The 25,006-nt window shown below is 42.1% G+C and overlaps 1 protein-coding gene across 2 annotated transcripts in view; it reads left to right on the top strand.

Moving 5' to 3' along the window:
- Nucleotides 1-3,193: 3,193 nt before the first annotated feature.
- Nucleotides 3,194-25,006, top strand: part of LOC111978875 (uncharacterized) — a 32,902-nt gene continuing 11,089 nt past the window's right edge. Inside the window, exons 1-3 of one of the 2 annotated variants that reach the window (XM_024009114.2) lie at nt 3,194-5,755; nt 12,053-12,891; nt 19,055-20,229. In XM_024009114.2, the coding sequence (XP_023864882.1) occupies nt 4,097-5,755; nt 12,053-12,793 (2,400 nt within the window). In that variant the 5' untranslated portion in view covers nt 3,194-4,096 and the 3' untranslated portion in view covers nt 12,794-12,891; nt 19,055-20,229. Of the gene's footprint in view, nt 5,756-12,052; nt 12,892-19,054; nt 20,230-25,006 lie in introns of those variants that run through there. The other variant, XM_024009113.2, reaches the window with a different exon arrangement.

Here is a 25,006-nt window from a genome sequence, read left to right as displayed (position 1 = left end):
GACGAGACAAAACACAAACATCCCCCCTGTCACACCCTGACCTAACTAAAAATAATACAGAAAACAAAGATAACTAAGGCCAGGGCGTGACACCCCCTTCACACACATGGAAGCAGCAACACAAACACACACACATTCTCTGTCTGTGTTTTAAAGAGGAAGACAATGTGGCTGTGGTTATGCATGAGTCTGTTCAGTTTATCATCTACTGTTTGTTGTCTCTTTCCAACATCAGACTCTCAGAATTGTTCCTCTCAGCATAGAGTGATGAAGCCCTTCTGAGTTCTGTGTTTAATTTTAGCACAGCTCATTTCAGCCCATTGTCTTCAATGCTGCAACTTTTTTCTTTGCTTGTGTCTCAAATCGCACCCTATTCGGTATAGTGCACTACTTTTGACCAGGCCTCATAGCAGACTTTAGAAAAAAATACCTCAGACAACTCAGATTGGACACATTCAGTCAAAGAGTAGCAACACAATGTAACTCTGCTATTTTAGATCACTCAGTATGTTGATCCTCAGGCTCTCTAAATTATACAAACTGGAGATGTTTTTGAAGGAGTCTTTTTTGTCAGTCACAAATTATGCATTTCTATACTTACTCAGCTTTCAAATGATAATGTCTGTTGCAATGTTGTCTTTTTCCAGTTCTGTACAACTCACAAAGAGAGAGAGAGAAAAAAGTTATTGTTGATAGAATTGTGTGCATACTGTAGCTGAAAGCAATTGGGGTTTAGCTCAGCCCCACAGACTGCAGCTGACCATAGATGTTGGCAATAGATGTAAGGCCTATGGTATGTAAGCGAAGTCAAGGTAGGGCTGTGGCGGTCATAACATTTTGTCAGCCGGTGAATGTCAAGCAAATAACTGCCGGTTTCATGGTGATTGACCGTTAATTAGCATAAACACATTTAGCATCTCCTGGCTTCCACGCATAGCCTACAAGCCACTGATTCAGACCTTCGGAGCATCTACATTTTAAAAAGTCTAATAAATCAATTTAGAATTGCCTACACCGTCAAAATATATCCATTATTTATTTTAGACAGGTCTAAAGAAACATGATATGAAGAAAATGTAGTCTATTTCAGAAGAACAGAATAGCATGCTCTGAGTTGTCCTTATGTTATGCCCTGATATGGCTATGCCATATGGCTGTGGGCTACACTAGTTATTTTAACAGACAATATTTGCATACTTTTTTATTATTTTATAGTATGAAGAATACAATTGAACATAGCTGAATAAAATAGAAAGGATATTTTCTCTAAACAATTTCCAAGGAAGTGCGCACATGCAGCTATTTTGTGTTGAGTGGTCAACAAAGAAACAGGTCCTCCTATATGCTTAAGAGTTTTTTATGCAACATTAGTTGTGATACAAACGTTGGGCTATATGTTTTGATTTGCAATACATTCTAAGGCTGCAGGATGCGAGACTCTTATGATCATTTGAAGAAAGTTGCATGAAAGACATGAGCTCTGTTTTGTTTCTTGTGCAGGCTGCACACACTTCATCAGTCTCTCATTCACAATTTGAGTAGCACTTGATAATATTCTCCCAGGCCTCAAATTTCCTTGCGACATCCCCTTGTATGGCCGTTACGCCCCCTAAAAAATCCATGCCTTTTGCGGCCAAAGTGACTTTAATTATAATTCCCTTCTCCCGGCTGCCGTGCTCCAAAGCATCTCTCACTCACATGGTTCTCTCATGTATCTAAATTCTTACTAGCCAATGCCGTCACGTGATCAATTCCTTCTCACAGTCATCTCAGCAAGGAAGTAGGCTAAGTGAAGACAGACTCAATGGGGATGCAACTGCGCATGTCCCTTTTGTCGAAATCCGAGGCGCATATTGAAGATGTTAGAGGAACTGTCCATATTTAGCCTACTTTGTCAGCCAACGAGATGAGTAGGCCTAACGAACAGCAAAAGCACTAGACTACGTCAATCTACTATCCCCCATAGTACAAAAGTTGATCTATTCTATTGGAATGCAGGCTTCCTGTCTCTCTCCCTCACTTGGCTTCAAATGATCAAACTATTAGGCCATTTCTTCACATTATAAGCTATTATAGGCTATAAGCGCGAATGTACTGTTCTCAAAAGTGACCGCAAATGCGATTTATTGTTGTAATGCTTTATTATAAAGGTGCATTTTTATGGTGAAAATTATATTCCCCAAACTTGAAAGTCACGCGCCGACCTATGTATGCCAGTTCGGCTCTACACCCGTTGTAAAGCGGATTAATGTGCTTAATTTTAAGAAGTTATTTAGCCACTTTAGTTGTGACACAAACCTTATCAAAACATATGGGCTAGGCTACATGAGATGTCCGACTATGATTTGAAAAAGTCACAACAAAAAATGGCATGTGCTGTTTCTTGCCTGACTGCACACTCTGGGCAAGTGATAGGCTAATATGGTCACCCATCAGAATATTGTTCATTTAATGTTGTCTTTACATATTCTAAAATGAATGGACCATTATCAGTCACCTGTCTCAGAACAAGGGCATAAAAAAAGACATGTCTTCTACGCACTTAAATAGCGAATGGAGGACGCTTTTTCAGTGGTTAATTATAATGCCAGCCAGGTAGGCTATACTCCTGTTGTAAAGCAAAGCAATGCTATAGAAAACTGATGAGATCCTCCTCTTTTTAATAGAGACCATCAAAACTCTGTTTTCTCATGCAATTGTTACGCAACATGAGCTCATGGGCTCTCTTGAAGTGTTTGATTTGATTTTGGAAAACATTTGCATTGATATCAGAGTGATTAGAGAGCAATTGAGTGCTAAGTACCAGGCTGTTAGCAAGATTGGTGGGCTACTAATAACCATCAGCAGCATCAGAGCTTGGAAAAGCCTAGTTACCATGACTTAACAGGTCACTTGGAATTTGACTGCGGTCATGACTCGTGAACGCCGATATGGCGGTAATATGGTCACCGTAACAGCCCTAAGTCAAGGTAAATATACTGTCGACACCATATGTTTCGAAAAGAGTTTAATTTAGTTTAACTGTGAAGATGTACAACCTTATTGCTTTATTGTAAACTCAGACCATAGAGAGCAAGAGAGAAAGAGAGAGAGAGAGAGAAAAAGAAAAAGGAGCGAGAGGTAGAGTCTGAGAGTTGAAACCCTCCCTCTACAGGGCAGTGCTTCATTCTCTCTAGTCAGAGGCGTCCGTCGGGTCTGTTCAGCCGTGCAGTCTGTGGCTGCTGAAACCCCTCTTCTCTCATCCGTCTCTTCCTCCTCTCTCACTGGCTGAGGATTCCCTGACTGGCTCTATCCAAGCTGCATTTAATTGAAGGGTGCCAGGTTGTAACCACCTAGCAAGCAGGGCTAATTAGCCCAGGAAGCTGTACTGGAGCAGGAGACTCACATAGCTACACCGCTGTCTGACGGACTGACTGGACGATAGAAACACACAGAACTAGATCTCCGGTGGAGGAGAGAGAGAGGGTGAGAGAGGGAGAGGAGACATTTACAGGCGACTGTGTGTGAGAGAATGAGAGAGAAGAGAGAGAGTTAGAAACAGCAGCAAGACTCGGAGTGTGAGAGGTGGAGAAATAGGAGGGGAAGGGAGGAAACGGGAAATGCAAAGCCAAGTGAGGGAGAGCGACGGGAAGCCTGCAGCAGCAAATAAGACTGAGGAACGAAACAGGAGAGGTAAAGAGAGAGAAGGAGAGAGAGAGAGAAGGGATAGGGGGAGGGAGGGAGGTGGAAAAGAGGGGCCACGAGCAGGAGAGAGGGCTGCAGGGTGAAGGAGTGAGAGAAAAGTTAGAAAAGTGAGAGAGGGGGTCAGGGGAAAGAAAGAAAAGAGCATAGAGAAAAACAAATATAGGAGAGAAGGGGAAACAAGAGGCAGGAAGAAAGGGGGAGGGAAGTCTTAGGTAAGAAAAAAAGAGCAGAGCTGAAAAAAAGTTTTGTTTTGCGGTGGAGTCAGTCATAGATGAGGAAAACAGCTTGAGTGGATGGCTAGTTTGGAGTTGGAGAGCAGCGTGGAGGAGGAGGGGAGGAGAAGGAAACCAGTTGTTGTTTAAGGAGTTTTCCACAGCAGCCTATACTCTAGACGGACTGTTTTCATTCTGACATGTACTCAGACAGCACACGGATGGGACACTATAGATTCATTCATCAAAACACAGATGACTACTGCTACTGCCTTCACTGTGTCCAATACGGACCCACGCTGTACCAGGGAGGACCAGGGGGGTACAGACCACCACCCACACACCCAGACCACCCAGAGTTGGACCTCAGAGGAGACATCAGCCTTCCTCCTTTCCCTGTGGAGCCAGAGGATATAGAACCTGGACTAGAGAAGTGTGAGAGAGGAGGTGAAGGAAGAGGAGATGGTGGAGGGGGAGAAGGTGGAGAAGGTGAAGGAAGTGGTGCTAAAGCTGGAGCTGGATGGGGTGTAAGTGGTCACAGTGCCCCACAGAGGAGGCCAGTGTTCACCGGGCCGGGTCAGTATGGTCAACCTCAGCCAGGCCAGTTCAGCCCCAGCCACCCCTGGAACTACAACCCTGCCCAGTGGACCTGCCCAGTGGAGCCTGGCCTGGGTCTGAGATTCTACTCCCCTGTGAAAGAACAGTGTGGCTATGTAGGACAGGGTGGAGGTGGCGCTGCTGGGACAGGGACCGGGACACACCCCTTCAACAGCAGCAGAAACGCGTCAGCCTCATCACTGGACCTGGCACACACACAGTTCAGGGGTCAGCGGACCAAACACAGACAGGCTAGCTACAGCTACGGTCCTGAGAAACAGATCTGGGATCAGTCAAAATATAGGCTAGAAAGACAGGCTAGCTATAGTCCACAGGAGCAACACAGACAGGCTAGTCTCGGTTTAGAAAAGCAGGTCTGGGGTCAGTCGAACCACAGGCTAGAAAGACAGAATAGCTTCAGTCCACAAGAAATACACAGACAGGCTAGCTACATTTACAGTCCAGAAGACAAGCTGACACACCGACAGACTAGCTACGGTCCAGAACAACAGGTCTGGGGTCAGTTGAAACACAGACAGACTAGCTACAGCTACAGTCCAGAGGAACAGGTCTGGGGATGTCCTGGAGATGAACACGATCATTTGGACAGGTGTGTACCGCTTGAACAAGGAGATTTACACCCTCACATGCCAAATGGACATAGTGGTGGTGGTGGTCCCAGCCCCAGGCATGTGTACTCTCAGGGCGTGGGATATAGAACTAACTACCAGGAGAGGACTACTAGATTAAAGGCTGGGGGAGCTGTAGGTGGGGCAGGAGTGGACAGCTGTAATGGACGACATGTCCCTGCTGGCTCTGGCTCTGTTCAGAAGACTTTCTTTTCCACTGAAGTCCCCCAGAAACAGTTGGTCAGCCAGCCCAGGCAGAGGAGTCATTGTGGGCCTGGCCTTGGCCATAGAACCCCAAGTCATGGAGCTACTGGCCCAGTGCATGGAGCCACTATAGGCAGGGAAGAGAGATTCAACCAAAGAGCCAAACAGGCAGCAAGCCAGGGGGTCAACCAGAACCAGGGAAGAGACCCAGACTCAGACCCCCAGAGACAGAGGGGGAAGCAGAAGGAAGGTCAGGGTTCAGTCCGGGAAAACCAGCGTTGGGTCTGGGAGAACCAGTGTCATGTCCGGGAAAACAAGGGTTCTGTCCAGCAGAAGGAGGGCTCGGTTCGGGAGCAGATCAGACAGGTGGTGTCAGACCTGGAGGGGGTCCTGGGTGGTCTCAAACAGGTCCACGTGGAGATGAAGGAGGTAAGAACCCTTTACTGTATTCTGGTTAATCCAGAAAAAATTGAATTGAAAGCATCCCAGTGTTGTCTATTATTTCATACCTTAGCTTGTCCATTGAGCTTTTGTCAAAACTGTATGTTAACCTTGCAGTTAGTCTGGTCCCAGATCTGTGTGGGGCCATACTTGGGAACTTTTGCTTAGACCATGGTTTAAACCATTGGTATGAAATGGCTTGCTGCTAGCTTTTCTCATAGACCAACCTGGCCAAATTAGCCCCGACGCTAAGGACGGCCAGCTGATTAGATAATTATATCCGTTAACAAATTCCATCTCAGCCAATTAAAACTACTCCAGGAATCCACTGAGGTGAAGCCTAGCTTCATCCTCCTGGCTTCACAACTTATGAAACAGATGCAGTAAAAGACACAAAATCTGATTGTGCTTTCCTGTCAATTCTGTTCCCCATGCTATTGATTGACTGGCCTAGCCTTAATAGACATTCAGATCAACAATAGAGCTATCATCATTGTCATGGATGTGCTATTAGCTGGGTTTAGCTGGGTTAACATATATCAGCACCATTTTTCTCCACGTCCTCCTTGCTATAACCTATTGCATTTGGGACTTTGGTGTAGCCTACACTTCAAATATTTATAGGCCTATACTTATTGTGGTTGTATTGTGAATCAAATCAAAATCAAATCAAATTTTATTTGTCACATACACATGGTTAGCAGATGTTAATGCGAGTGTAGCGAAATGCTTGTGCTTCTAGTTCCGACAATGCAGTAATAACCAACGAGTAATCTAACCTAACAATTCCACAACTACTACCTTATACACACAAGTGTAAAGGGATAAAGAATATGTACATAAAGATATTGGAAGAGTGAGGCTACAAACGCATAGTGCAGTAGATGGTATAGAGTACAGTATATTACATATGAAATGAGTAATGTAGGGTATATAAACATAAAGTGGCATAGTTTAAAGTGGCTAGTGATACATGTATTACATAAAGATGGCAAGATGCAGTAGATGATATAGAGTACAGTATATACATATACATATGAGATGAGTAATGTAGGGTATGTAAACATTATATTAAGTGGCATTGTTAAAGTGGCTAGTGATACATTTTACATACATTTCCTTCAATTCCCATTATTAAAGTGGCTGGAGTTGAGTCAGTATGTGGCAGCGGCCACTAAATGTTAGTGGTGGCTGTTTAACAGTCTGATGGCCTTGAGATAGAAGCTGTTTTTTAGTCTCTCAGTCCTCGCTGATGCACCTGTACTGACCTCGCCTTCTGGATGATAGCGGGGTGAACAGGCAGTGGCTAGGGTGGTTGTTGTCTTTGATGATCTTTATGGCCTTCCTGTGACATCGGGTGGTGTAGGTGTCCTGGAGGGCAGGTAGTTTGCCCCCGGTGATGCGTTGTGCAGACCTCACTACCCTCTGGAGAGCCTTACGGTTGTGGGCGGAGCAGTTGCTGTACCAGGCGGTGATACAGCCCGACAGGACTCTCGATTGTGCATCTGTAGAAGTTTGTGATACTTTTGTGACAAGACCGAATTTCTTCAGCCTCCTGAGGTTGAAGAGGCGCTGCTGCGCCTTCTTCACAACGCTGTCTGTGTGGACCAATTCAGTTTGTCCGTGATGTGTACACCGAGGAACTTAAAACTTACTACCCTCTCCACTACTGTCCCGTCGATGTGGATAGGGGGGTGCTCCCTCTGCTGTTTCCTGGAGTCCACAATCATCTCCTTTGTTTTGTTGACGTTGAGTGTGAGGTTATTTTCCTGACACCACACTCCGAGGGCCCTCACCGCCTCCCTGTAGGCCGTCTCGTCGTTGTTGGTAATCAAGCCTACCACTGTAGTGTTGTCCGCAAACTTGATGATTGAGTTGGAGGCGTGCATGGCCACGCAGTCGCGGGTGAATAGGGAGTACAGGAGAGGGCTCAGAACGCACCCTTGTGGGGCCCCAGTGTTGAGGATCAGCAGGGTGGAGATGTTGTTACCTACCCTCACCACCTGGGGGCGGCCCGTCAGGAAGTCCAGTACCCAGTTGCACAGGGCGGGGTCGAGACCCAGGGTCTCGAGCTTGATGAGGAGTTTGGAGGGTACTATGGTGTTAAATGCTGAGCTGTAGTCGATGAACAGCATTCTCACATAGGTATTCCTCTTGTCCAGATGGGTTAGGGCAGTGTGCAGTGTGGTTGCGATTGCGTCGTCTGTGGACTTATTGGGGCGGTAAGCAAATTAGAGTGGGTCTAGGGTGTCAGGTAGGGTGGAGGTGATATGGTCCTTGACTAGTCTCTCAAAGCACTTCATGATGATGGAAGTGAGTGCTACGGGGCGGTAGTCGTTTAGCTCAGTTACCTTACCTTTCTTGGGAACAGGAACAATGGTGGCCCTCTTGAAGCATGTGGGAACAGCAGACTGGGAGAAGGATTGATTGAATATTTCCGTAAACACACCAGCCAGCTGGTCTGCGCATGCTCTGAGGACGCGGCTGGGAATGCCGTCTGGGCCTGCAGCCTTGCGAGGGTTAACACGTTTAAATGTTTTACTCACGTCGGCTGCAGTGAAGGAGAGCCCGCAGGTTTTGGTAGCGGGCCGTGTCAGTGGCACTGTATTGTCCTCAAAGCGAGCAAAAAAGTTATTTAGTCTGTCTGGGAGCAAGACATCGAAGAACAGGCAACACGTAGTAAATTAATAATATGAATTTAGCTTCTTGGAGTCACTCAGACCAAAACACAGGCTATAGTATAGGCCTAATACAGAAATATGAATCACTACAATGAATATAGGTGAAGTTACATAAACGTATACACTTAATTGTACAAGGATTTATATGCATTTTGATAATCGGTGACTTCGTCACATTTGCACTATTTTTACTTGAGGACAAGCAGTGGAAGGTTTCTCCTTAAAAATAAGCTTGCCCCAAATAGGATTCGAACTCACAGCCACCATGTGTCGACACGTGGAGTAGATCACCTCAGTGATCACACCACCACTCCGGGTTAGCAGTATTGGGTAAATTACTGCTATTTGACAACACCACAAGAGTCATTGCCTTTGACTTTTGTCTGAATATAAAGTTACATGTTATATAATCCTCCTACTTTTTTCAGTCAAAGTACATGGATGTTTGTTAAATGGATGAGCAAAAACTTTGGTCATATACAGTATCAGTCAAAAGTTTGGAGGGGTTTTCTTCATTTTTACTATTTTCCACATTTTAGAATAATAGTGAAGATATCACAACTATGAAATAACACATATGGAATCATGTAATAACCAAAAAAGTGTCAAGAAAATCTAAATATATTTTATTTGTTAGATTCTTCAAAGTACCCACCCTTTGGCTTGATGACAGCTTTGCACACTCTTGGCATTCTCCTCACCAGCTTCATGAGGTACTCACCTGGAATGCATTTCAATTAACAGGTGTGCCTTGTTAAAAGTTCATTTGTGTAATTTCTTTCCTTGTTAATGTGTTAGAGCCAATCAGTTGTGTTGTGACAAGGTAGGGGTGGTATACAGAAAATAGCCCTATTTGGGGAAAGATCAAGTCCATATTATGGCAAGAACAGCTCAAATAAGCAAAGAGAAACAACAGTCCATCATTACTTTAAGACATGAAGGTCAGTCAATACGGAAAATGTCAAGAACTTTAACTTTTCTTCAAGTGCAGTCGCAAAAACCATCAAGTGCTATAATGAAACTGACTCTCATGAGGACCGCCACAGGAAAGGAAGACCCAGAGTTACCTCTGCTGCAGAGGATAAGTTCATTAGCGTTACCAGCCTCAGAAATTGCAGCCCAAATAAATGCTTCACAGACTTCAAGTAACAGACACATCTCAACAGCAACTCTTCAGAGGAGACTGAGTGAATCAGGCCATCATGGTCAAATTGCTGCAAAGAAACCACTACTACAGGACACCAATCAGAAGAAGAGACTTTATTGGGCCAAGAAACATGAGCAATGGACATTAGACCGGTGGAAATCTGTCCTTTGGTATGATGAGTTCAAATTTGAGATTTTTGGTTCCAAATGCTGTCTTTGTGAGACGCAGAGTAGGTGAACGGATGATCTCCGCACGTGTGGTTCCCACCGTGAAGCATGGAGGAGGAGGGGTGATTGTGTGGGGGTGCTTTGCTGGTGACGCTGTCTGTGAATTATTTAGAATTGAAGGCACACTTAACTGCCATGGCTAACACAGCATTCTGTGGTGATACACCATCCAATCTGGTTTGCACTTAGTGGGACTATCATTTCAACAGGACAATGACCCAACACACCTCCAGGCTGTGTAAGGGCTATTTGACCAATAAGGAGAGTGATGGAGTGCTGCATCAGATAACCTTGCCTCCACAATTACCCGACCTCAACCCAATTGAGATGGTTTGGGATGAGTTGGACCGCAGAGTGAAGGAAAAGCAGCCAACAAGTGCTCAGCATATGTGAGAACTCCTTCAAGACTGTTGGAAAAGCATTCCTCGTGAAGCTGGTTGAGAGAATGCCAAAAGTGTGCAAAGTGGTCATTAATGCAAAGGGTTTCTACTTTGAGGAATCTAAAATCTAAAATATATTTTGATTTGTTAACACATTTTTGGTTACTACATGATTCCATATGTGTTATTTCATAGTGTTGATGTCTTCACTATTATTCTACAATGTAGAAAATAGTAAAAATAAAACCCGTTGAATGAGTAGGTGTGTCCAAACTTTTGACTGGTACTGTATGCAAAAGCCGTTTTGAATCTTGTATGATGTCAGGAGCCTAGTTAAGGAAGTATATTGTCACACTTTACTTAGACCATGGGTAACAAATTAAACCAAGCAGTTAGCCACATGGGCAGATTGTTAAATCAACAATCTGCCTCTGGTGGCTACATTGAATGGTGGCTCTACCATTTAAGGTCTCTGATAGGTTGTTTCATTATTATGTTACAATATGTAATTATCTGATCAGCTGGCCATCCTCAGCATCGTGTTGAAATTATTAAGGCTTATCATTTTGAGTTCTGTCCTTCTCATTTTCCATTGACTGTACTTACAAGCCCTTGAAGTGTTCCAAAAACACATGTGATCTCACACTGAGTATACATTAAGAACACCTGCTCTTTCCATGACATAGACTGACCAGGTGAATCCATGTGAAAGCTATGATCCCTTATTGATGTTACTTGTTAAATCCACTTAAATTAGTGTAAATGAATGGGAGGAGACGGCTTAAAGAAGGATTTTTAAGCCTTGTGACAATTGAGACATGAATTGTGTGTGTGTGTGCCATTCAGAGGGCGAATGGGCAAGACAAAAGATTTCAGTGCCTTTGAATGAGGAATTGTAGTAGGTGTCAGGCGCACCAGTTTGTGTCAGGACATGTAACGCTGCTGGGTGCGTGCTCAACAGTTTCCCGTGTGTATCAAGAATGGTCCACCACCCAAAGGACATCAACTTATTATTAGGAAGGTGTTACTAATGTTTGGTATATTCAGTGTATGTGAAATTAATGTGATCACTTGTGAAGTGTTACAAAAACATGTTCTTTTCACATGATTTCATACATTCATCTGTAAGTGAGGACCCAGCAATCATTTTGATGGATATGTTTTTAATGTGTTTATGATGAATTGTAATGAAAGAATGGTATGAGTAAAATAGACATAGCATGACAACAATAGTGAGAGGAGTTGACTGAAATGTACTCAGAGATCAGAGGACGAGGCTATGTAAACCTTAAGTCCATGTATACATTTCAGCAGGGTCTATGCTTACATTGACATCTGAGATAAAGCAGACACAGATCAATGGATATCCTCTCTTTCTGTTTATGTAATGGTACATGCCATTTAAATTACATTTGCATTCAGCTTTGTTGAAAAAAATACATTGCAGGCTGATATGGAACAAGATAGGATTGCTTGTGTTTCACATCATTTCTTGTAGTTGCATTGATTTAAAGCTATTCACATTAACCTTTTGGCTAAAACCTGCTGCTGGAATTGGCAGAGACACAAGCAGCACTTTAAAGAGCCTGTCTTGAGACAAGTTCTGAATTATGGTTTGCTTTTATGGTGTCCATATGCAATAGGGCAATATACTGTACCTTGTAAAAAACATTTTGAAAGCCTTTCATGGTGAAACAAAATCTACATCTCATAACTCGTAGCTCTTAAGTGGCAATCAACTGACATGTCATATCATAATGTAGTATAATGTAGTGTTCATTAATGTAGTATAATGTATTAATATACAGTGTTTTAGTAATGTAGTATATTGACTATGTATTGTCATTTAGGTGGTCGAACAGATTGATCTGCTGACAGCTAACATTGACCTGGAAGAGGAAGAGGGATCATGTAACAGTTCCCCTCATGGTGGTGACGCCCTCCCCAACCCCAGAGACTGCAGAGGAGTCCTGATGTATAATCAGAAGAATAGTACTGGAGAGCAGATGTATACCCACAAGATTAGGACTGTTGACCTGAAGACTAATGGAGACCAGGGATTACTGTACAGAGACCCTGACCATACTGTCACCATACAAACTACCTCTCCGTCCCATGTCCTCACCGCATCAGTCATCAAAACCAACCGGATTGGGGTCACAGCCCTGAGCCCCCTGATCCCGAGCCCTTCCGAAGACTCCAAACAGGAAAGACGGGGGCTCAACAAAGATCCTACTATACCTGGCCCTTCCAGAGACATAAACCATGTGACCCAGACCCCTGGGCTAGAACAGATCCCCTCCCTACCCCTACGGACTCACACCCTTATCCCCACAGCCATGGTTGGATACAGTGTCCCGTCTCGTAGGAGCCAGAAACCACCACTGTACCCCCACCCCAACAGACGGTTGGAGAGGCTTAATAAGGGTCTGGCTCCGCCACCCTACCCGGCCCAGTCAGCCCTGCCGGTCCTGCCCCACCTGGCCCAGCCACCCTACCCTGCCCACCCTAACCACCCTGCCCTGCCTCCCAGTGCCCTGAAGACACCCCCATACCTGGAGAAAAGCAGACCGAGCTCCAGCATGGTGTGAGGGGACAGCCTCACTTCCGTGGGGGCCGGGAACATATAGGACAAGGACAGACCTACACTGAGAGGTAGTCTGAGAGGGACTGACCAGGACAGCTCGTGGTAAGTGTGTTTGTGTGTGTGTCTGCTTATGTTGTCACTTGGGTTCTGGTGATGGGGGAAAAACTCTATAAAGTTATATATTGGGATATTATTTTTTATTTATTAGTATTTTTTTTTACCCCTTTTTCTCCCCAATTTCGTGGTATCCAATTGATAGTTACAGCCTTGTCCCATCGCTGCAACTCCTGTAAGGACTCAGGAGAGGCGAAGGTCGAGGGTCGTGAGTCCCCCGAAACACAATCCAGTGAAGCCGCACTGCTTCTTGACACAATGCCCGCTTAACCTGGAAACCAGCTGCATCAATGTGTTGGAGGAAACACTGTACACTTGGCGACCGTGTCAGCGTGCATTGTGCCCGGCCCACCACAGGAATCGCTAGAGCGCGATGGGACAAGAACATCCCTGCCGGTGTAACGGATGTGAAATGGCTAGCTAGTTAGCGGTGGTGCGCGCTAATAGCGTTTCAATCGGTTACATCACTCGCTTTGAGACCTTGAAGTAGTGGTTCCCCTTGCTCTGCAAGGGCCGCGGCTTTTGTGGAGCGATGGGTAACGATGCTTCGTGGGTGACTGTTGTTGATGTGTGCAGAGGGTCCCTGGTTCGCACCCGGGTCGGGGCGAGGGTTATACTGTTACATTGTGGGTGACTGTTGTTGATGTGTGCAGAGGGTCCCTGGTTCGCGCCCGGGTCGGGGCGAGGGGACGGACTTAAAGTTAAACTGTTAAATTGATGCTGTTGACCCGGATCACTAGTTGCTGCGGAAAAGGAGGAAGTCGAAAGGGGGGTGAGTGTAACGGATGTGAAATAGTTAGCGGTGGTGCGCGCTAATAGCGTTTCAATCGGTTACGTCACTCACTTTGAGACCTTGAAGTACTGGTTCCCCTTGCTCTGCAAGGGCCGCGGCTTTTGTGGAGCGATGGGTAACGATGCTTCGTGGGTGACTGTTGTTGATGTGTGCAGAAGGTCCCTGGTTCGCGCCCGGGTCGGGGCGAGGGGACGGACTAAAGTTAAACTGTTACACCGGCTAAACCCTCCCCTAACCCGGACGACGCTGGGCCAATTGTGCGCCGCCCCATTGGTCTCCTGGTCGCGGCCGGCTGCAACAAAGCCTGGACTCAAACCAGGTTCTGGTTCAAACCAGGTTCTCTAGCGGCACAGCTAGCACTGCTATATCGCAATATAATTTTTGCGCTAGCTCGCTGTACCTGCACTAAAACTCCAGTATTTTTTCTTCATAGCTTGTTCTCCATCTTCTTTTTAATAAAGGAGCCAATTAGTTTTCAGCACTTTTATTTATCATGGCTCTCTCTTCTCCCTCTGCAGCAGACATAGGTGAGCAATAAAATCACAGTATTGAATTGAAATACATATAGAATTGTGAGAATTGCAATGAATATCATATCGGCTCTTAAGTATTGTGAGAATATCATATCGTGAGATCCCTGGCAATTCCAGCCCTAATGGGTTCCTTCCTAATGGTTCTGATTCATGACTTCAAAGAAATAGAGAGCAGGCAGCTCGTGGATTACACAACCTGGCTGCTGATGTACAGATGTAGGATCTTAATTTGATCACTTTCCTGCAATGCAGGAAATGTAAAACTAGTAGTTTTGTTGAGATCTAAAAAGGCTTCTGTAGTTTGTAATTCCCACTTGGAAATTTCCAACTTGATTTTCCCTTACCAAAAATGTATCAACCTCTACAAAAATGTAAATGTATTATAATCCACATAACACATAACCGGCTCAAATTAAGATCGTTCATCGATCCGATATATGTACGTGATGCATGTACGTCATGATGGTAGTATAACAATTTGATTATACAAAATAATATTTGAACAGCTATATTTGTGAAAATGCAAGATGATTGCTTGTATGTGTGTGTGTGTAAGTGTGTGTGCCTGTGTGTTTGTGTATCTGTGTGTCTGCTAATGTTGATGTCACATGAGTTCCCACTTCTCATTATATCTTAGTCATCATGACTTCAGAGAAGTGGAGAGTAGGCTGGAGATGAATAATTTCTTGTAACGAGACACTGCCATCTGAGATTGATAGTGGAAACAAATGTCACTAAGTATTTATAGGATAACAGTCATGACTCAATATATATCTGAGCACTGCGGGACTACAAAATAACTCCCTGACACATTTATCTTACTATCATTCACAGAGATAATATTTATAAAGATTGTGTTACACATGAAAGATCTAATTGACCACCATCAAACATCACAATTTAAGAATTCCAGAACACGTGCATTGTCTAAATGAGTAGATAAGGTCCCAAAAAATACAATATTGTTCGATTTGGTAAAGAAGCGTGAAAATTGGCACACTTTTATAATTTTTAACACTTAAAAACACCTGATATAATGCTATTCATCAAAGCCCTTGGTCGGTATATAACGCCCCCTGTAGGCCAATTGTGAGAATGCATGTAGGGTACTAGGGGTAACTAGCCCCCTCTAAGAACAATGTCTAGTTTGGAGAAAAAAAATGATATATGGATGAAAGTCATGCTTAGTCAAATAAACTATAAAGGGAAATAAATGGATACAGTTTACACTTTTTTTGTTATTTCATGAAAAGTAGATTTTTTTAAAGTACCAGGGTAACTGCCCCCCTCCCCCCGGGGGTGCCAGTTACCCCGGTAGAAGATTATGGCATAGGATTTCACACAAGTGTGTTAAAATCCATTTTATTCTTTAGTAAGTAATACTTAAAAGCTAAGTACAGTTGTCTTATTTTAATTATTTAAATAAAATATGGGTGGAAGTGGTGTTGCACATGTCACCATTAATATTCGCACTATGGGGAGATTTGATGTAAAGTCCCTCTTTTTAACTCACCTGCACATTCATTTTCTTTGTTCTTTCTTTGTTGTTAATTTTCGATACAATCCATCATGTACAAATGCACTAAATATTATTTGAATAATGCAATATTTTAAATCCCAGCAGTCTTTAAAATGATTTTCAGGAGCAAAAGGTTTTCAATAGTTGGAATATAATATTGGAATGGAATATAACCAAAACCATTAAATAACTTTTGGAATATAACATTTCATACAATAACTTAACTAATTAACTCAGTGTAACATTGATGTGGCAACTCTCTATTGCTCTGCTATTGCACAATTCTAAATTGTACATAGGTCCCAAATAAAGCTATCCCCAGTAAAATTGGAGCACACCTCATGAGCCCACCAACCAGTCCCCACCTGTGACTGAAAACAGGGGGAGAGATGCCAATTGAAAAGCTCTCTTAAAAACGTAGCTAGCTATCTACCTACATGACATAAAATACTGTGTAAAATAGCTAAAAGGTTATAAAGTAACATTAACTGTGAAGCTATCAGTCCTTAGTGGAAACATTTACAACTGCAATTAAGTTATGTTATCTTTTGAATGTATTTTACCTCAGACGATCTGATATTAAGGTTGCTAGCTAGCACTCGTAGCAGCTTATGCTAACTAGCTAGCTGGCTAGCATTTTCTGCTACTGAAGTTGCAAGCTAGCAAGTTAGCATAAACTAGCAATAACTGGGCTAGTCATTTTCTAAAAGACAGGTAGAAACACATTCGTAACATTCGTAACACACTGGTCACGACGTGGCCCTTAGGGGGTGTATATCATGGCTCCCCCCTCCTCACTCTCCCCACCACAAATTGTATGACTTTATGACAGGTCATAAATACCTGGTAGAAACTACCATGCAGTATTGAGGGAGAAAGTCTACCACAGGGCTGCCCAACCTTCTTCCTGGATATCTACCATCCTGTGGGTTTTCAGTTAAACCCTAATTTAACACACATGATTCCACAAATTTTCTGCTCAACAAAGACCTTAACTAGCTGAATCAGATATGCTAAATTAGGGTTGGACTGAAAACCTACAGGACAGTAGATCTCTAGGATGAGTGCTGGGCAGCCCTGGCATACCAGAACAAAGGCCTTCTCTTAGTTCAAAACTCCTAAACCCCAAAATGGGAGAATTAAACAATATTTCTACTTTTGAGAATGTGGGAATGGTCCGTGGACACTTAAGGGACAGTTATGATGAGTGTGTTTCATTTGGTGATCTCACGAAGGACAGGAAACACACATCACTGTATCTTTTAAAGTGTACATTTCCCAGCTGTCAGGTTTACATCTAAATATTGTGAAACATATGTGATTAAACATGAAACTATTTGTGAAAAGATGTAATGTCATGTTAACCTTCTAAATCAGAGTATAGATTTTCATATAAAGATGAACTAGTCAGTGGCCACACCCCGTGAGCCCAGACATCACATTAGGCGTCATAGAACTTCTGCCACAGAGTATAAAACACCATCCTACAAAATATGCATTAAGTCAGAGAACGCCGGGACAGAGTCCCCACATTGGAACGGCTACAATTTTATAGGTAATCGGAGACCATACAGCTGTAGTTTTGGCTACATGTCTGGAAATGGTTCAGCTCTGAGACTATCGATCACTACAGAATAAGAGCAAATCTTAGACGTATAATTACTGGTCTGCAGCTAGAAATTACGTAAATCTAGAACGAGAATACCGACAACCGCCGAAGCATTGATTCTATAAGAACATTTCCGAATGGTACTCTGAAGTATCCATTCTAACCACCTACAACTACGAAAGACATTGTGACTTCTGGGAAAGTTAACCAGAGACTCTGATGAACTCTACAGGACAAGCGACTGTTTTCTACGGAGAGACAACAACGACATACGGGCGTAAATATATACATTTAAATTATTCTCGAATAAGCGGCCGTTCATGTGCAAAGGATTAGCATTTCAATAATTATAATTATCCACTTGGTGCAGTGAATCCATTTTGTCTTTCTCGCTCTCTCAGTCCCCAGTCAATTCGGGAAATAGAGACTCTATAAAAAAAAATCTGTGGTGCCCTGACTTCCTAGTTATTTAAAGTTTACATGATTAGTTTAATCACGTAGTAATAATTACACATAGAGGATTGATTTGATAAAATAAGTCTTCACATTTAACCCTTGTGTTGTTGTAAGGGTAAAAAATGACCTGCGACTATGTTTAACAGCATAGAAAATCACTTAAATGATATTTTTTCAACTTGAAATTTGATGACTTTTCCTAGAGTGACCCCAACATTAGAAAAAGTGAAACATCACAGACAAAATAAAAACAATTTCAGACTAAATAAACATTTCTTGAAAGCATTGTTTACTAATGGGGAATGCAGTCAGAGGCTATAAAGGTGCTGCAGATGACAGTCCCTCCAGTTCTCTCTTTGCTGAAGCCATGAGTGCACGTTTCAGTGCCCAACAGGTCGTAGATCAGATTTTTTCAGATGTCCAGGAGGAACAAGAGAACAATAATTTGGAAGAGGAGGAGGTATCTGAAGAAGAAGATGGGGAAGAATACAACCCAGAGCACGATGCATCATCTTCAGATGAAGAAGAAATCCCCCAAGCTGAAAGATAATTTTTTTTGTCAAAGAACAGCTAAATAACATGGTCCTTGTCACCATATGACAACCAGGGCAGGATGGCAGCACAAATGTCATAAGGATGACCCCAGGGACCACAAGACATGCAGTTGCCCATGCCCAGGAAATTGCCTCAACATTCTACATGTGCATCACACCAGCCATTGAAAAAATCATCCTGGAGATGACACATTTGGAGGGTTTCCGTAAACATGGAGATAACTGGAAAAGGATAGATGAGATTGACCTAGGGCTGCTAATCTTAGCTAATCTTAGCGAGTGTGTATATGTCCCTAGGCGAGGCTACATGTAGTCTCTGGGATGCAGAGAGTGGAGGGGGTGATTTTCCGTGCCACGATGCCACTGAAAGTCTTTCACACTTTCTCAAGAATGCTACGATTTGATAACCGTGAGTCAAGACCTGCAAGACATGTGAAAGACAAACTGGCAGCCATAAGAGGTCTGGGTGAAGTGGGTGGAGTGTCTGCCATACCTCTACAACCCTGGGCCTGAAGAAACAGGAACAGCAACTGGTTCCATTCAGAGTTACATTTTTATTTTCATATCTGTAATGTAAGTGATTTTCACTATTCATTTTATTATGTATTGCTGTAATATCATTGATTTATGTGATTGTTTTCTGTGACACTGATACTAATTACTGATAGTAATCTCTTTTGTCAAAAGGTCGCTGTCCTTTCCGGCAGTATATGTCCAGCAAGCCAGCAAAGTATGGCATCAAGATATGGGTGGCCTGTGATGCACAATCCAGCTATGCTTGGAAGATCCAAGTCTACACAGGGATGCCGTTCAGTGGAGGCCCAGAGAAGAACCAGGGGATGCGGGTTGTGCTTGATGTGACAGATGGACTGAGGGGGCACAATGTCACGTGTGACAATTTCTTCACCTCTTATGAACTTAGCCAGCAGCTCCTGAAGAGGAAGATCACAAGGTTGGCACAGTTAGAAATAACAAGCCTGAGCTCCCCCTGCACTCCTCGCAACAAGGGGGAGAGATGCCTTCTCATCAAAGTTTGCCTTCACCCCCACCACCACTCTAGTTTCTTACCTCCCAAAGAGGAACAAGAATGTGGTCCTCCTGAGCACACTGCACAAAACGGCTGAGATCGTGAGAGCAGGAAGCCAGCCATCATCCTGGACTACAACCACAACAAAGGAGGAGTGGACAACCTGGACAAGGTGATTGGAATTTACAGCTTCAGGAGGATGACTGCCCGCTGGCCCCTGGTTATCTTCCATAACATCATTGATGTGTCCTCATACAATGCCTTCGTGATATGGAACACGATCAACCCTACCTGGATGCCTGATAAGCGGAACAAGAGGAGGGTGTTCCTGGAGCAGCTGGGAAAGGCACCTATAACCCCACACATTCAAAGAAGGGAGCGCCGCACAGCAGCCTCTGCAGCGCTTGTGAAAGCTGTTCAGGGGACTGAATCCTCTCCTGATCCACCTGAGGCTGCAGCTGGGGCAGGCTAGAGGAGGAGTTGTCAATTCTGCCCCCAAAGAATGACTGTAAAACAAATACTATGTGCTACACATGTGAGAAATACATATGCAAAATCCATGAACACACACTTGCATACTGTCCTACATGTGCTAATTAGAGTTGACTGATTTATGTTCTTCACGTTTTTGTTTTGCATCTATTACCTTATTTTATTATATTTATTGTTGTTATTTATACACCTTGTGGGTAGGGGCAATGGTTAAAAAAATGGGAGAATACTTTTATTTTGTAGTTGAATTTCTCATTGTACAGTATATAAGAATATATCACTATGTTGCCAAAAAAGTTCAAGACTGCTATTGTTTCCCTTCAATAAAATGCATTCAAAACTACTTTCTGCACATTTCTGTTACTTTCTTAGGCTAGTGCTATCTCTTGCTACAAAATGTTTACATATATGTTTACACCTATGTTTACACCTATGCAGTACCTTTAGCAATAATAATAATAATTGTAAACCTCTACTTTAGTAAAGAAAACCCAGATATTCACAAAGTTTGTGATGAATGACAGGTTGTTTCTTCATGCAAAATAGATTTGTGGTTTAAAATTCAATTAACTTCTCACGAGTCACCAACCCTGATCCGGTAGCACCCCCCCCCCCCCCCCCCCCCACTGAGTAGCATAGCTAGCATAGCGTCACAGTAACTTGTAGCTCTAAATATCATTAATCACAAGTCCAAGACACCAGATGAAAGATACAGGTCTTGTGAATAAAGCCACCATTTCAGATTTTTAAAATGTTTTACAGGGAAGACACAATATGTAAATCTATAGCTAACCACGTTAGCAAAAGGACACGATTTTTTTCCTCAACAGTTTTTCCTGCATCAGTAGCTATCACTAATTCGACTAAATAAAAAAATATAAGCCACTAACCAAAGAAACAACTTCATAAGATGACAGTCTGATAACATATTTATGGTATAGCATAGTTTTTTTTGGAAAAATGTGCATTTTTCAGGTATAAATCACAGTTCTACATTGCAGCTGCAATCTGAAATAGTGCTGACCCAGCCAGAACAATTACAGAGACCAACGTCATATAACGAATTACTCATCTTAAAACATTTCAGAAAAATACACAGCGTACAGATATTGAAAGCCCAACATCTGGTGAATCCAAACAATATTTCAGATTTATTAAAATGTTTATAACGAAAACAAAATGTAGCGCTAAATTAGCATAGCTATACCAGGCAGATTCGCTAGGCGCCCACGGCCAGTTCAACATACAACAGATATGATATAACATCGTAAATTGGGTCTTTACTATGGCTCATTCATCAGAATGTTGCATCAAGGCTCAAGTGTCTTGTAGTGAGATTGTCCTTCTATGCAAGATTGTTCCTTTTCAGCTTAGTTTTTTCATCCATTTAGCACAGGTACTGGTCGAGTGGCACGGATCTCTCAAACGTAAATAAAATCAGACAACGGAACACCACAAAACTCCCGAAAAAATTCAAATATCTGATTTAAACTATATTGAAAAAACATACATTACGATGATCTGGTCACATGTATCAAACAAACTTCGAGACGGAGTATAGTTTTCATCCTAATGGCCGCACAACAGAAGACAATCGCAGCTACAAGTCGCACGATTTAGAGAACCGGAAGTTGTCGGTCACGCCAAAGAATTAGCTCTCATTTCACGTCAGTCCCAGATAAACAAGATATTTTTCCTCTGACGTCCTCTTGACACCCAGAGGAAGGCCAATGAGGTGTGTTTCGGGTCATAGGGGGCACGACCATATATAGGCAGAGCGTTGAAGCTGGCATACACATYTTGCTTTTTTCTTCTTGGTCATGGAAAGTGCTGTCAAATGACTTCTGTATCACTCAGAGACAACATTGAAACGGTTTTAGAAACTAGAGATTGTTTTCTTTCCAATGGTATTATTTATATGCATATAGTAAGAGCAATAATTGAATAAGAGGCAGTTTAATCTGTAGAGCAAATTATGCTAATGGGAAAATAGCACCCCCTGTATTCTCAAGAAGTTAAGCGGCTTTATTTTAGGGGTTGAGCGAAGGCGGGTCATTTTTTACCCTTCGGACAAGGGGAGTGTACAGAATGTTAAGACTACACTTAATGATAGTCACAGACACGACACACTCATCCAACAATTTACAAGAAAATTATCTATTTAAAAAAAAATATCTAAACAAGTGGATTATTTATCTTAAGGCATTCCTACTTGTTTATTTAAAAAACAATTATAGATCTTACTTCATTGGAATATATCGACAACTTTTTCAAAATGTATATATTTTTTAAATAAACGTATCACAAAATAATTTTGTTAAAATTTCTCCAAAAGTTGTGATGACACAGAGGACATTTTTTGCTGTGGCAAAAAAGTGGCAGCCAGGGAAAGTGATCTTAATGTGAATTACAGGGGTGGAGGTAAGTTACCCCAGGGGGCTAGTTACCCCCTAGTACCCTAACTTTATTGATGTTTTGGGTCAACGCTTCCCCTGTGTTTGGTTTGGCCCATAAATAGCTTGAAAGTGTTGTATTGGTTTGGGGAACACATTCCATAAACCAACACCATAAGGCTTTTTAATTTAATTTTTACTTATGATCGCAAATGATGAAAAACCATAAAAAATTGTAGTAACATTTTTATATTTTCACTGTCACGTGTGCTCCCTCTCTGGCCTCTAGATTACCAGGCTGCTCGTTATGGCGCACACCTGTCACCATCGTTACATGAATCTGCGCATAATGACACTCACCTGGACTCCATATACCTACCCTATATATGTCACTCCCTTTGGTCCATTCCCAAGGCGTCATTGTTTCTGTTCTTGGGTTATGTCTGTGCGTTGTTTGTGTTACGTGTTTGTTTAATTTATTTATAAAAAAACTCACTCCCTGAATTTGCTTCCCGACTCTCAGCGCACATCGTTACATTCACTTTCAAAGTTGTGTATTAAATACAAAGTCACTTTTTACACTTTTACACCCATGGAGCTGGTTGGCCATTTTGTAAAACTGTTATCCTAGAGTGTAATAGGTTAAATCTGTAATGACACTATAGCTGGATATATTTATTTGAACATATCCTGGCTTTTTGTAAAAGTTTTGTGATCTTAACATAAAGGGATTTTGTTAAAATGGGTTACCTCTCTCACTGCTGGACACCAGATTTCATGTCACATTTCTTAAAAGTGACATAGTATTTAAATAATATATGATTGTAAGCCGTATGAAACTTTGTATTTAATACACCACTTTAAAAGTGAAAATATCAACATTATACTGAGTTTTCTGATAGTTTTTCATAATTGTTGCGATCATGAAGGAAAAAACAAAGGCCATGTGCTGTTGGTTGATTGAATGTATTCCCCAAACCAATGCAAACATTTAAAGCTATTGTTGGGGCCATGTAGACCCAAAATGTCAATACAGGTAAATGCATATTCATAAAGGGTGCTACAGGCCAACCTGAGGCTTGGCTAAAATGGCAATATATGAGTTTTTTTCAGCATGAAAAGTTATGTGTCAGTTTTCACGCTTCTATACCAAATTGAACAATTTTGTAGCTTATCAACTGGACTAAAAAGAAAAGAATGAGAAAGAAAGAGAGAGTGAAAGTGCCCTTTTGTGAAGATACTGTACTTCCCTCTTGTGCAGAATATGTGTAACTGCAATCAAAACATGTTCTGGCCCGTGCCTTGTGTCTGTGAGTTGGGCAAGCACAATCTGGTTTTAATCATAAAGCCTTTGGACAGATGTCAGAGCAGAATGAGGCAAACCAAACACTAGCTTGTTATATTTGAGATGGTCACATAAACATGAGCAGTTCTAGACATTGTTCAACATGGCGAGAGTCAAAGACTGTGGGGATATAAAGAACAGCTTCCAGGGAGAAAAGACCTGTGACTTCTGGTTAAAGCTTTGAAAATAGGCTTTGAAATAATGGAGAAGTAGATAGATTTTTTTGTAGAAATGGTTTCATGTAAATCGCTTCTAAGTACACAACTATGGTTATTTTCTACGCAATACATTTTGCAGTGTTAAACTAACACTTACAGTAAAGAGTGAATTTTAACACCATCTCAGGCTACATATGGTGCTAGTCTACAGTGTAAAAAGTATTCTGATTATAGTGTTACTGTTGATTGTTAACATAACACTCTGCAATGTAAAAAATGAACACTGCAGTACACTTGCCAGTGTTACTGAAATATAACACTATGGGGTAAGTAACACTCACAATGTTATTTATATTCAACACTAGTGTTGATCTAAAATTAACTCCTATTAGTGTTAAACAAAACACAGTTACAGCAAGTCATTTTGGATGTTGTTTTAACACTGTATGGTGTAAATCCTAAATTGCATATTTCATATGGTACCTTTTCTTTTTGAGTGAATTGTAAAGTTACCACCCATGACTCTATTTGTTAGTGACAGAGACATGGTTGTTTAATTCATTATTTTTTAAGGCCTGTGGCTTTCACCAAATAAGTATCTAGGTGAATGTTATCTTAAAAAATTTACTTTATGACAATTCATTACATATAATTGTCATAAAGACCATCAAGATCCTCAAGGATCCTCAAGGAGAAGGCCTTCGACCAGGCACCCGTCGTTGACGAGTCCGGGTACGATTTCACCTGGTTACCCTAGTTACCTTGTTGTCATAGAGGCCATGGGCCAAATGTTGACAAAATATTAGTATTGTTATTGACAAAACATTGATTATTATTGACAAAACATTGATCACTTCCGGGTTGGAGCGAGTAGTCGCATTCCGCTTCGCTCCACAGGTAGTATTACATTTCATTTCATTTCATTTCATTTCATTACAGTACAACGGTTTGATTTGTTTGATCTTAGCTAGCTACATAGCCGTTTTTGTATCAAAGATAATTGTGTAGTTTAGAGTAATTATCGAGGTTCGCTAGCCAGCTATTTTCGTCCTTGTAACGTAACGTAGTCAACACTGCTAGCTAGCCAGCTAGCCAGYTAGCCACCGAATAGCAGCACTGTAGAAACTATTACATTACAACGGAACAACGGAACGACTTGATTAGTGTAGTGTTAGCTAGCTACATAGTTGTCTTTGCTGTCTTTGTATCTAAGATAATTGTGTA

Source organism: Salvelinus sp. IW2-2015, linkage group LG19 (genome assembly GCF_002910315.2).
Source record: "Salvelinus sp. IW2-2015 linkage group LG19, ASM291031v2, whole genome shotgun sequence".
Lineage (NCBI taxonomy): Eukaryota > Metazoa > Chordata > Actinopteri > Salmoniformes > Salmonidae > Salvelinus > Salvelinus sp. IW2-2015.
Note: the sequence above shows the minus strand (reverse complement) of the source record. Positions and strands in the feature narration are given on the sequence as shown.